At 44.1% G+C, this 14,505-nt stretch overlaps 2 protein-coding genes across 2 annotated transcripts in view; both read left to right on the forward strand.

The window, feature by feature from the left end:
• LOC129860409 (uncharacterized) overlaps positions 1-14,505 on the forward strand; it is a 269,201-nt gene that overhangs the window by 137,286 nt on the left and 117,410 nt on the right. The gene's annotated exons all lie outside the window — the stretch shown is intronic.
• Positions 1-14,505, forward strand: part of dnmbp (dynamin binding protein) — a 114,209-nt gene that overhangs the window by 35,365 nt on the left and 64,339 nt on the right. The window contains exon 4 of the mRNA XM_055930784.1: positions 9,695-11,923. Within this exon, the coding sequence (XP_055786759.1) occupies positions 9,695-11,923 (2,229 nt within the window). The remainder of the gene's footprint in view (positions 1-9,694; positions 11,924-14,505) is intronic.

A 14,505-nucleotide genomic window follows, 5' to 3' on the forward strand; every position in this document is an offset into this window, starting at 1 on the left:
GAGAGATCAGGGTCAAGAGTAACGCATGAGGTCCTTCACAGTTTTATTTGAGACGACTTTACAACCATCAAGATTAATTGTCAGATTTAACAGAAGATCTCTTTGTTTCTTGGGACCTAGAACAAACATCTCTGTTTTGTCCGAGTTTAAAAGTAGAACGTTTTCAGCCATCCACTTCCTTATGTCTGAAACACAGGCTTCTAGCGAGGGCAATTTTGGGGCTTCACCATGTTTCATTGAAATGTACAGCTGTGTGTCATCCGCATAGCAGTGAAAGTTAACATTGTGTTTTCGAATAACATCCCCAAGAGGTAAAATATATAGTGAAAACAATAGTGGTCCTAAAACGGAACCTTGAGGAACACCGAAATGCACAGTTGATTTGTCAGAGGACGAACCATTCACAGAGACAAACTGATATCTTTCCGACAGGTAAGATCTAAACCAGGCCAGAACTGGTCCGTGTAGACCAATTTGGGTTTCCAGTCTCTCCAAAAGAATGTGGTGATCGATGGTGTCAAAGGCAGCACTAAGGTCTAGTAGCACGAGGACAGATGCAGAGCCTCGGTCTGACGCCATTAAAAGGTCATTTACCACCTTCACAAGTGCAGTCTCAGTGCTATGATGGGGTCTAAAACCAGACTGAAGCATTTCGTATACATTGTTTGTCTTCAGAAAGGCAGTGAGTTGCTGCGCAACAGCTTTTTCTAAAAATTTTGAGAGGAATGGAAGATTCGATATAGGCCGATAGTTTTTTATATTTTCCGGGTCAAGGTTTGGCTTTTTCAAGAGAGGCTTTATCACTGCCACTTTTAGTGAGTTTGGTACACATCCGGTGGATAGAGAGCTGTTTATTATGTTCAACATAGGAGGGCCAAGCACAGGAAGCAGCTCTTTCAGCAGTTTAGTAGGAATAGGATCCAGTATGCAGATTGAAGGTTTAGAGGCCATGATTATTTTCATCATTGTGTCAAGAGATATAGTACTAAAACACGTAAGTGTCTCTCCCGATCCAAGGTCCTGGCAGAGCTGTGCAGGTCCAGGACAGCTAAGCCCTGGAGGAATACGCAGATTCAAAGAGGAGTCTGTAATTTGCTTTCTAATGGTCATGATCTTTTCCTCAAAGAAGTTCATGAATTTATTACTGCTGAAGTGAAAGCCATCCTCTCTTGGGGAATGCTGCTTTTTAGTTAGCTTTGCAACAGTATCAAAAATAAATTTTGGATTGTTCTTATTTTCCTCGATTAAGTTGGAAAAGTAGGATGATCGAGCAGCAGTGAGGGCTCTTCGGTACTGCACGGTACTGTCTTTCCAAGCTAGTCGGAAGACTTCCAGTTTGGTGTGGCGCCATTTCCGTTCCAATTTCCTGGAAGCTTGCTTCAAAGCTCGGGTATTTTCTGAATACCAGGGAGCTAGTTTCTTATGACAAATGTTTTTTGTTTTTAGGGGTGCAACTGCATCTAGGGTATTGCGCAAGGTTAAATTGAGTTCTTCAGTTAAGTGGTTAACTGATTTTTGTCCTCCGACGTCCTTGGGTAGGCAGAAGGAGTCTGGAAGGGCATCATGGAATTTTTGTGTTGTCTGAGAATTTATAGCACGACTTTTGATGCTCCTTGGTTGGGGTCTGAGCAGATTATTTGTTGCGATTGCAAACGTAATAAAATGGTGGTCCGATAGTCCAGGATTATGTGGGAAAACATTAAGATCTACAACATTTATTCCATGGGACAAAACTAGGTCCAGAGTATGACTGTGGCAGTGAGTAGGTCCAGAGACATGTTGGACAAAACCCACTGAGTAGATGATGGCTCCGAAAGACTTTTGGAGTGGGTCTGTGGACTTCTCCATGTGAATATTAAAATCACCAAAAATTAGAATATGATCTGCTAGGACTACAAGGTCTGATAGGAATTCAGGGAACTCAGAGAGGAATGCTGTATATGGCCCAGGAGGCCTGTAAACAGTAGCTATAAAAAGTGATTGAGTAGGCTGCATAGATTTCATGACTAGAAGCTCAAAAGACGAAAACGTCATTTTTTTTTTGTAAATTGAAATTTGCTATCATAAATGTTAGCAACACCTCCGCCTTTGCGGGATGCACGGGGGATATGGTCACTAGTGTAACCAGGAGGTGAGGCCTCATTTAACACAGTAAATTCATCAGGCTTAAGCCATGTTTCAGTCAGGCCAATCACATCGAGATTATGATCAGTGATTAGTTCATTGACTATGACTGCCTTTGAAGTGAGGGATCTAACATTAAGTAACCCTATTTTGAGATGTGAGGTATCATGATCTCTTTCAATAATGGCAGGAATGGAGGAGGTCTTTATCCTAATAAGATTGCTAAGGCGAACACCGCCATGTTTAGTTTTGCCCAACCTAGGTCGAGGCACAGACACAGTCTCAATGGGTATGGCTGAGCTGACTACACTGACTGTGCTATTGGCAGACTCCACTAAGCTGGCAGGTTGGCTAACAGCCTGCTGCCTGGCCTGCACCCTATTTCATTGTGGGGCTAAAGGAGTTAGAGCCCTATCTATGTTGGTAGATAAGATGAGAGCACCCCTCCAGCTAGGATGGAGTCCGTCACTCCTCAGCAGGTCAGGCTTGGTCCTGTTTGTGGGTGAGTCCCAGAAAGAGGGCCAATTATCTACAAATTCTATCTTTTGGGAGGGGCAGAAAACAGTTTTCAACCAGCGATTGAGTGCTGAGACTCTGCTGTAGAGCTCGTCACTCCCCCTAATTGGGAGGGGGCCAGAGACAATTACTCGATGCCGACACATCTTTCTAGCTGATTTACACGCTGAAGCTATGTTGCACTTGGTGACTACTGACTGTTTCATCCTAACATCGTTGGTGCCGACGTGGATAGCAATATCTCTATACTCTCTACACTCGCCAGATTTAGCTTTAGCCAGCACCATCTTTAGATTAGCCTTAACGTCGGTAGCCCTGCCCCCTGGTAAACGGTGTATGATCGCTGGGTGATTCGTTTTAAGTCTAATACTGCGGGTAATGGAGTTGCCAATGACTAGGGTTTTCAATTTGTCAGAGCTAATGGTTGAAGCCTTCGGCGTCTCAGACCCCGTAGCGGGAGGAGTAGAGACAAGAGAAGACTCAGCCTCAGACTCTGACTCGCTACATAATGGGGAAAACCGGTTGAAAGTTTCTGTCGGCTGAATGAGCGACACCAGTTGAGTATTCCTACAGCATTTCCCTCCAGAAGCCATGAGAAAGTTGTCCGGCTGCGGGGACTGTGCGGGGGGGTTTATACTAACGTTACTATCTGTACTTACTGGTGGCACAGACGCTGTTTCTTCCTTTCCTACACTGAAATTACCCTTGCCTAACGATTGCGTCTGAAGCTGGGCTTGCAGCACAGCTATTCTCGCCGTAAGGCGATCGTTCTCCTGTATATTATGAGTACAGCGACTGCAATTAGAAGACATCATGTTAATGTTACTACTTAGCTTCGGCTGTTGAAGGTGCTGACGAACCATGTCCAGATAAAGCGTCCGGAGTGAAAAAGTTGAATGAGGGAAAAAAAAAAAAAGTTGCGATGGAAAAACTAAAAATATAAACGGTAATTAAAAACAAAAACAAAACGTAAGGTTGTCAGCTAGCAAAGTAAAGTTGGCAGCAAAACGCACAGCAACAAAACGCACTGCAGACACGTCTGCAAATTCAACAGGAAGTGACATCAGCCACTTTGATAAACTCACGAATGCTTGGGTTGCTTTCGCTGTAAAGCATATTTTCTAAATCTGACACGATAGGTGGATTAACAACAAGCTAAGCTGTGTTTTGGTATATTTCAGTTGTGATTTCATGATTAGAAATATATATATATTTTTTTTTTAATTTGGAGCTCTGCAATTTAGCGGTTGTTTACGAAAAGGATCCGGCTAAAGGGATCCGTGTGTCAAGAAGTAAAAAAATAGGAATAAGAAATAAAAGGAACAAGTAATTAAAGAGCAGCAGTAAAGTAACAAAAGCGAGACTACAGTGGCAATAACAAGTATGTGAACCCTTTGGAATTACCTGGATTTCTGCATAAAGTGGTCAAATTTGATCTGATCATCTTAGTCACAACAAAAGACACACATATTGTGCTTAAACTAATAACACACAAATTATTGTGTTTTTCTTGTCTCTATTGAATACATCATTTAAACATTCACAGTGTAGGTTGGAAAAAGTATGTGAACTCCTAGGCTAATGACTTCTCCAAAAGCTAATTGGAGTCAGGAGTCAGCTAACCTGGAGTCCAAACAATGAGATGAGCTTGGAGAGGTTGGTTAGAGCTGCCTTGCCCTATTAAAACACTCACAAAATGTGAGTTTACTATTCACAAGAAGCATTGCCTGATGTGAACCATGCCTCGAACAAAAGAGATCTCAGAAGACCTAAGATTAAGAATGGTTGACTTGCATAAAGCTGGAATGGGTTACAAAAGTATCTCTAAAAGCCTTGATGTTCATCAGTACATGGTAAGACACATTGTCTATAAATGGAGAAAGTTCACCACTGTTGCTACTCTCCCTAGGAGTGGCTGTCCAGCAAAGATGACTGCAAGAGCACAGTGCAGAATGCTCAATGAGGTTAAGAAGATTCCTAGCATGTCAGCTAAAGACTTACAGACATCTCTGGAACATGCTAACATCTCTGTTGACGAGTCTATGATATGTAAAACACTAAACAAGAATGGTTGCCGCATGTCTGAAGTTTGCAAAAATGCACCTGGATGTTCCACAGCGCTACTGGCAAAATATTCTGTGGACAGATAAATCTAAAGTTGAGATGTTTGGAAGGAACACACAGCACTGTGTGGAGAAAAAAAGGCACAGCACACCATCAAAACCTCATCCCAACTTTAAAGTTTGATGGAGGGAGCATCATGGTTTAGGCCTGAACAGCTTGCTATTATTGACAGAAAAATGAATTCCCAAGTTTATCAAGACATTTTGTAGGAGAATGTTAGGCGATCTGTCCGCCAATTGACGCTCAACCGAAGTTGGGTGACGCAACAGGACAACGACCCAAAACACAGAAGTAAATCAACAACAGAATGGCTTCAACAAAAGAAAATACGCCTTCTGGAGTGGCCCAGTCAGAGTCCTGACCTCAACCCGATTGAGATGCTGTGGCATGACCTCGACAGCAGTTCACACCAGACATCCCAAGAATATTGCTGAACTGAAACAGTTTTGTAAAGAGGAATTGTCCAAAATGCAGGTCTGATCCGTAACTACAGAAAATGTTTGGTTGAGGTTATTGCTGCCAAAGAAGGGTCAATCAGTTATTAAATCCAAGTGTTCACATACATACTTTTCCCACCCTGCACTGTGAATGTTTACTTGGTGTGTTCAATGAAGACATGAAAACGTAATTGTTTTTGTGTTATTAGTTTAAGCAGACTGTGTTTGTCTATTGTTGTGACATAGATGAAGATCAGATCAAATTTTATGACCAATTTATGCAGAAATCCGGGTATTTCCAAAGGGTTCACATACTTTTTCTTGGCACTGTATATACAGGGGGTACCGGTACAGAGTCAATATGCGGGGGCACTGGTTAGTCGAGGTAATTGAGGTAATATGTACATGTAGGTAGAGTTATTAAAGTGACTCTGCTTAGATAATAACAGAGTAGCAGTGGTGTGAAAGAGTGCGTTCCTGTGTAACTCTGGCAGTTGTTACCATCCTGTACCTGTACCGTAGGTGTGATGTTCGGATGTACCGATCCTGTGCGGATGTACCGATCCTGTGCAGGTGGTGTTACACGTGGTCTGCCACTGCGAGGATGATCAGCTGTCCGTCCTGTCTCCCTGTAGCGCTGTCTTAGGCGTCTCACAGTACGGACATTGCAATTTATTGCACTGGCCACATCTGCAGTCCTCATGCCTCCTTGCAGCATGCCTAAGGCACATTCACGCAGATGAGCAGGGACCCTGGGCATCTTTCTTTTGGTGTTTTTAGTGTCCTAAGTTTTCATAACTGTGACCTCATTTGCCTACCGTCTGTAAGCTGTTTCTGTTTTAACGACCGTTCCACATGTGCATGTTCATTAATTGTTTATGGTTCTTTGAACAAGCAAGGGAAACCGTGTTTAAACCCTTTACAATGAAGATCTGTGAAGTTATTTGGATTTTTACTAATTATCTTTGAAAGACAGGGTCCTGAAAAAGGGACATTTCTTTTTTTTGCTGAGTTTACATATGGACAAGCGATGTCATAGCGGAACGGACTAAGATCTAGTAGAATAGTATAGAAAACAGTGTCTACATTTGAGATGAGTAATGCAAGATATGTAAACATTAAGTGACTAAGATACCATAGAATAGTATATAATACTGTATATACATATGAGGTGAGTAATGCAAGGTATGTAAACTTTAATAAAGTGGCCAGTGATTCCTAGTCTATGCCTATAGGCAGCAGCCTCTAATTTGCTGGTGATGGCTGTTTAACAGTCTGATGGCCTTGAGATAGAAGCTGTTTTTCAGTCTCTCGGTCCCAGCTTTGATGCACCTGTACTGACCTCATCTTCTGGATGATAGCGGGGTGAACAGGCAGTGGCTCGGGTGGTTGATGTCCTTGATGATCTTTTTGGCCTTCCTTTCAAAGCACTTCATGGCTACTGACATGAATGTTACGGGGCGGTAATCATTTAGGCAGGTTACCTTCACTTCTTTGGGCACAGGGACTATGGTGATCTGCTTAAAGCATGTAGGTATTACACTCTCGGTCAGGGAGAGGTTGAAAATGTCAGTGAAGACACTTACCAGTTGGTCCGCACATGCTTTGAGTACACATCCTGGTAATCCATCTGGCCCCGCGGCTTTGTGAATATTTACCTGTTTGAAGGTCTTGCTCACATCGGCTACCGAGAGGGTTATCACACAGTCATCCAGAACAGAACAGAATTACAACACATTAGATCTGGAAAAAGATTAAACGTATCGTATTTTTTTTACCCTCTTTTAAATGCAAGAAAGGCCATAATGTATTATTCCAGCCCAGGGGCAATTTAGATTTTGGACATTAGATGGCAGCAGTGTATATACAACATTTTAGACTGATCCAAGGAACCATTGCATTTCTGCTCAAAATGTTGTATCAAGACTGCCCAATGTGCCTAATTGGTTTATTAATAACTTTTCAAGTTCATAACTGTGCACTCTCCTCAAACAATAGGATGCTATTATGTCACTGTAATAGCTACTGTAAATTGCACAGTGCAGTTAGATTAACAATAATTTAAATTTACTGACGATATCAGATATGTCTGTCCTGGAAAATGTTCTTGTTACTCACATCCTCATGCTAATCACATTAGCCTACATTAGCTCAACCTTCCCACTAGAGGGCAGCAGTGTATGTGCAAAGTTTTGGACTGATCCAATAAATCAGTGCATATTCAGTTGACATTGCGTCTTTTGATTTTTGCATTGTTGTTTTCTTTAGATTTTCTCTTGTTCATTTTGTTGATGCTTTGTTCCTCAGCTACAGTTGAGGAACAATGGGAAAGTAATTCTGCTTTGAAAGTTGATCAACTTGTAAACTCACTTTTGAGAAAATGGCCTTTGACTGTTTTGGTACTACTACTGGAGACCCCTTCTTTGTCTACATCCATTCAGCATCGTTCATTTCAACTTCAACCAAAACAAATTTCTGCCCTTTATCATTTCTGCATTTTCTGCACCCAATTACAGTTGTGGAAAAAGTACCCAATTGTCATAATAAGTAAAAGTAAAGATACGTTAATAGAAAATTACTCAAGTAAAAGTGAGTCACCCAGTAAAATACTACTTGAGAAAAAGTCTAAAAGTATTTGGTTTTAAATATACTTAAGTATCAAATGTAATTGATAAAATGTACTTAAGTATCAAAAGTAAAAGTATAAATAATTTCAAATTCCTTATATTAAGCAAACCATTTTCTGGTTTATTTTATTTACGGATAGCCAGGGGCACACTCCAACACTCAGACATCATTTACAAACAAAGCATTTGTGTTTCGTGAGTTTTACAGAGCAGAGGCAGTAGATGACTAGGGATGTTCTCTTGACAAGTGCTTGAATTGGACCATTTTCCTGTCCTGCTAAGCGTTCAAAATTTAACAACTTAAAAAGTATTTTTAGTTGTCAGGGAAAATGTATGGAGTAAAAAGTACAGTATTTTCTTTAGGAATGTAGTGAAGTAAAAGTTATCAAAAAAAAAATGTGTCAAGTACAGACACCAAAAAACAACTTAAGTAGTACTTGAAAGTATTTTTACTTAAGTACTTTACACCACTGCTCAATTGAGAATTTTCACACTGCCATGTAGAGCTGCACGATATGGGGAAATAATCTAGGACTTATTTTTAACCAAATGTTGCTATTGCGATTTGACTTGTGAATTAGAGCAAAACTGTTGGAATCATGGAAATAGAATGACTAGTCTAATTCTATAGTTAAAATATAATAGTGGGCACTTTGAATACAGTGTTGTTTGAGATGACAACGAATGAAAATGCCAGGGAGGAGTTATTGTGACAGGGTAGGAACTAAGTGTTCATACGTATTTCCTAGGGGACCCTATAAGCTTTGGCTACATTGTATGTTTTCTCTTAGCTACTTCACGTAGCTAACATATTCTTGCTTTGCGTATTCCTCTGATTTAGAAGATACTGTTGCACAAACAACATATGCTGATTTAGGTCTACACCATCATTACTACTATCAGGCTGTATTAGCTAGCTACATTTTCCTCTTACTCAGTACATTTATTAGCTAGCTAGCTAGCTAGCTATTAGTATTAGCGGCTAACAATTATAACAAGATTTAGGGCAACTTGCTAAGAAAAGACAAACTAGCTGTTTGCTGATGTAAGAAACAGAAACTAATAGTGTATTTATAGAACAATAGTATATTTATATTAAGCAAAGTGAAAACAGCATTGTTGTCGCCAAATTGACCATGCAGACTGAATGCAAGTATCTCACGGTTGAGTCACAGGGGGCGTGGCTAGGTCACTGTGGAAAGTGGCACGGAGAGAAGGAGCGGAGAGAGATGACCCAAGTAGCGAAGTAAACTATAAAAATTGACATTACACATGGCGTATCACATGTAACAAACCAAACCTTCAAATACCGATATAGAAGGTAAAGTAAAAACCCAAACCGGTCCCTGCATCAATACCGGTATATCATAAAATACGGTATACCGCCCAGCCCGAAAGGCAGACCAATCCAAACTCATCTCTCGGGCATTTCCAGCACACTCATTATCTCTGCCAATCATGGCTAGCGGGAAGGTTGCCTCTTTCTCTGTGGCTTAACCAACTACGCTTGTAATTTAACCATTTTATTCATATTTACAGATGGCATACAAGTTTGTTATTAAGGCACATGAAAGTTCACACGTTCAAGAAGGCATTTCTGCCCCAAACATGTTTACGTTCCAACGTCTCCTATGAAGTAGTGACTCGCGATATACGCCTAGTTTCCTGAAACAGGTCACAAATGAGGCCCAGAGTCAAGTTACATTTCCACCACCTGCTGTGACAGAATTCTCAAGCCATACAATATCTCATCTGACTTCTGCTCTTCTTGCTCTTCCTCATTCTTCCCTCTCTTTATTTCTTAATACCTTCATCTTCTTCCTCTCGTCTCTTCTTTTCCTCTCCCCTCCCTCTCTCTCTTGTTAGGTGATGTGGTGGCAGCCGAGAGCAGCGTGGACTCAGGGACAGCCTGGCAAAGGGGGCGTAATGCCTGGGGCGCTCGTGGCCTCTTCCCTGTGTCCTGCGTGAAAGAGCTCCACCTGTCGGGTCGTTCCAGGCAGCTGTCAGAGCGCAGCGCCCAGGCCCAGGCTTCCGAGCTCCCCCCATATGCCTTCGGCCAGGCCAGGGCACTCATGAGCCTCCATGCACAGCTCCATGAGGAGTTAGACTTCTGCAAGGGGGACCTCATCACCATCATCGGCCTACCCGAGCCTGGCTGGTTCCAGGGAGAGCTGGTCGGACGCAGGGGGGTGTTTCCTGAGGGATTCGTGGAGCTTCTGGGGCCCCTGAGGTCCCCACATGATACAGAGGCTGACCCCATGAACTACAAGACTGAACCTTTGACCTATGAGCCCTACAGTAGTGGGACAGGAATTGAGGAGGTGTTTTCCAGGGAGATTGAAGAGGAGGAGGAGGATGGGGTGTATGGGGTAGCACTGCACGACTTTCGGGCCATGGAGCCAGGAGAGTTGGAATTTGACGTGGGGGACCGTATCCGGGTGGTGAACACCCTGGAGGACGGTTGGCTGTCGGGCGAGCTGAGAGGGCGATGTGGGGTCTTTCCTCATCGCTTTGTCAAGATTGAGGATTATGGGCAAAACATGAGGGAAGACATGGAAGCTGTAAAAAGGGAAGGGGCAGAGGAGTATAGCAGCTACACCTTGGATTGCAGCTCCGGTCAACAGGACCATAGCGAGACGAAGTACGATTCTGAGTGGAGACCCCAAGAGGACCACACTGTGTGGGACCTGGATTACTTTGATAGGGCGGAAGAAAGGATGTGGCAGGGGGACTCTGTCAGCGAGAGTCTTTCCCAGGAGACTGCAGGGGAGCAGACCCAGGACAGAGGGGAGAGAAGAGATGGGGCTAAAGCACAACCTCACAGGCCTACAGCCCCCCATGGGCCCCAGAGACCCAGCTCTGTCCCTCAGGCAAGGCCCAGGCTTCTCCCTCGCCCTAGTGTGCCAGCTCTGGGCCACAGGCATCGCATCAGCCCTAACGCCACCAATAATGGTAGTAGGACTAGCCACCCTGATACGACCCTGCCACCACTACTCAACAGAGCCTTTAGCCTAGCTACACCTAGCACCCAGTCTGCCTGGTCCAAAGGTAACGGCCACTACCTCGGAGCACTAGAGGGCACCACCAACAATGGCAAAGGTCATAGTCTGGGCAAGGAATTGTTAAGTCTAGTGGTGGAGGGCCACCGGCAGAAAAAGCTAACCCGCCACTCCAGCGTCAACGATGCCGACTTGCTACTTGGCTGTAGTGGAGAGCGCAGGGTGCTGTCCCAGCGGAAGGGGCAATGCTCCAATGGTCTCCTGCCCGCTTCCCTCACCTTGGATTCCCTGGCAACATCAGCCGGTGACCTGGAGACCAAGTTATCCCAGCAGCTCTTGCAATTTGAGAGGAGCCTGCCGGGGCACGGAGGGGTCGATGTTGTCGGGGCTGCTGCTGGAGATGTTGTCGGGGCTGCTGCCGAGGACAATGGAAGCCGACAATCCAACATCTCCCGTCACTTTTCCATAATGGACTTCAGTAGTGAGAGCGACATCATGCGAGGCTCCTCCCACTCCCAACTGACCCTCTTCCAACCCTCTTCCTCATCTTCCTCCCTGGAGAGGTGCAAGACCCTTCGCCCCCCTCCCCCTCGTCCAAGAATCCTCCACCCCCCAGTTCGAGCTCCCTACAAACCGGCACGCCCTGCGCCTCGCCCACCCTGTTCCCGGCAACCATCCCCTCCCCTTATCCTCCAGCCCTTTGGACCCCTCTTCTACACCCGCGAGGAGGGGGAGGGGTCTGTGACAGAGACTGAGAGGAGAGAAGAATCTGAACCTGCCTTCGGTGACCTGGCTCTGGAGCAAGAGAAGGAGATGGAGCAGCACCTTGAGATGGACAGGGATATCAAGATTGAGAGGCAAAGAGAGATGCAGCAAAAGGAGGAGTATAGGCTGCTGCTGCGGCTGCAGGAGCTGGAGAAGGACATGGAGGAGTACGCCCACACAGCCTCAGAGCTGAGGGCCTTGCTGGAGGAGGAGGAGGAGGAGGAGGAGGATGAGACGTCCTGTCTGCAGACCCTGGAGAACCTGGAATTCTGCAACTACACCCTGTCAACTCTGGCCCTGGAACAGCAGCATCTACAGCAGCAGCTACAAGGTAAATGGCTTCACTTATCCCACAAGAGGTCCACAAACTACGCTGGTTCAGAAACAACCCTATAGGCCCTATCCTTTAGGCACTCTTGTAGATCTGAAAGGCATGTATATTGTTTAGGCAATATGGCAAAAATCCACTTACTCTATCAGAGGGCAAAGGTGAAGCTACTACCATATTCTCTACACCCATCCAAATATTTCAGATCTGAACAACAGCAGCAGCTACTAGGACCGAGAGAGATTCATATAACAGGCACTGAATATGAAACGGCAACAGAATAGGGAGCCGATGTTGAATTTAAATGATCGGGTTTCAAACCCGGATCGTCTGCTCAATATGATGCTATTCTGCTCCGCTAAAGGCTAGGTATGCTGCATGAAATCAATTCATACTAGTCCCAAAATTGACCTCTGAACTCCGACCCAGGAAAAGCAGCTGTTATAAAGTATGGGTTATGTTTACAATTGGGGAGATTGATGCCAGAGTTGGCTCATAAAACCAGTTAGCAACCTGACCCTTAGACCAAAACCTGATGTTGTCACCAAGTGTCAGATTTGAAATTCATTCCAGAATTGGCTTGGTCTCCCAAATCCCTGTCAGCACCCCTGGGGTAGGTGCTGTGTAAGGTAAGGTCAGAGGGTCCCCTCTAACACACTGGCCAAACGGATCCCTGGTTAGCAGTAGAGAAAAGGTTGGCTCCTGCATCTTCAGTCCAATCGCTAATCTCACAGAGAGACAAACACACCGAGGCTAATCTCAATTTGGTAACCACATCTTATTTGAATAACTGGGCTATCTATCTCTCCACAATCACCGCAGGCCACAAATGGGGATGTACAAACATTTGCATAATGTTAAAGTGTGTGTATGTAGGAAAAGGAAGGGGATACCTAGCCAGTTGCAAACTGAATGCATTCAACCGAAATGTGTCTTCTGCATTTAAACCAACCCCTCTAAACCATTGAGCACATAACACATTGTAAATCTCCGGCTCCTGTAAATACATAGTCACACCAGTATTTCAATATAATATCTAAAACACCAAGGAACATACAAAGTCACAAAATGTAATTTTATAAGAAATGTTAGTCTCAAAGGTAAGCACAAGTAAAAACCAGCTTATTACTATGTAAATACATAGTCATGCCAGTATTACCTAAGAAACAACCATTAACATAGATGGTCATTTATTACCACATAATTACACAAAAAATACCTCCAGGTCACCCTTTTGTGTTGATATTCTCCCATTATTTCTATGTATTTTACTTTACCATGTACAGATTAGATTATGTATATATACAGTGCCTTCGGAAAGTATTCAGACCCATTGACCTTTCCACATTTACAGATGTTACAGCTTTATTCTAAAATGGATTTCAAAAAATGAACTCAACAATCTACCTACAATACCCCATAATGACAAAGCGAAAACAGGTTTAGAAAATTTAGAAAAGTTTTTTTTTGTGAGCTCAGTTGCATCCTGTTTCCATTGATCATCCTTGAGATGTTTCTACAACTTGGAGTCCACCTGTGGTAAATCCAATTGATTGGACATGATTTGGAAAGGCAAACACCTGTCTATAAAAGATCCCATAGTGGACAGTGCATGTCAGTGTAAAAACCAAGCTATGAGGTCAAAGGAATTGTCTGTAGAGCGCCGAGACAGGATTGTGTCGAGGCACAGATATGGGGAAGGGAACCAAAACATTTCTGCAGCATTGAAGGTCCCCAAGAACACAATGACCTCCATCATTCTTAAATGGAAGAAGTTTGGAACCACCAAGACTGCCTAGCGCTGGCTGCCCTGCCAAATTAAGCATTTGGTAGAGAAGGGCCTTGGTCAGGGAGGTGACCAAGCTCTGTCACTCTGACAGAGCTCTCGAGTTCCTCTGTGGCGATTGGAGAACATTCCAGAAGGACAACCATCTCTGCAGCACTCCACCAATCAGGCCTTTTATGGTAGAGAGGCCAGACGGAAGCCACTCCTCAGTAAAAGGCACATGACAGCCTGCTTGGAGTTTGTCAAAAGGCACCTAAAGATTCTCAGACCATGAGAAACAAGATTCTCTGGTCTGATGGAACCAAGATTGAACTCTTTGGCTTGAATGCCAAGCGTCACATCTGGAGGAAACCTGGCACCATACCTACGGTGAAGCATGGTGGTGGCAGCATCATGCTGTGGAGATTTTTTTCAGTGGCAGGGACTGGGAGGCTAGTCAGGATCGAGGCAACGATGATTGGAACAAAGTACAGAGAGATCCTTGATGAAAACCTGCTCCAGAGCCCTCAGGACCTCAAACTGGGGCAACGGTTCACCTTCTAACAGGACAATGACCCTAAGCACACAGTCAAGACAATGCAGGAATGGCTTCGAGTTCAGTCTTTGAATGTCCTTGAGAAGCAAAGCCAGAGCCCGAACTTGCACCCGATCGAACATCTCTGGAGAGACCTGACAATAGCTGTGCTGCGACGCTCCCCATCTAACCTGAGGATCTGCAAAGACTAATGGGAGAAACTCGCCAAATACAGGTGTGCCAAGCTTGTAGTGTCATACCCAAGAAGCCTCGGTTGTCAAAGGT

The sequence above is a fragment of the Salvelinus fontinalis genome, chromosome 8 (assembly GCF_029448725.1).
Source record: "Salvelinus fontinalis isolate EN_2023a chromosome 8, ASM2944872v1, whole genome shotgun sequence".
In the NCBI taxonomy this organism is placed as follows: domain Eukaryota; kingdom Metazoa; phylum Chordata; class Actinopteri; order Salmoniformes; family Salmonidae; genus Salvelinus; species Salvelinus fontinalis.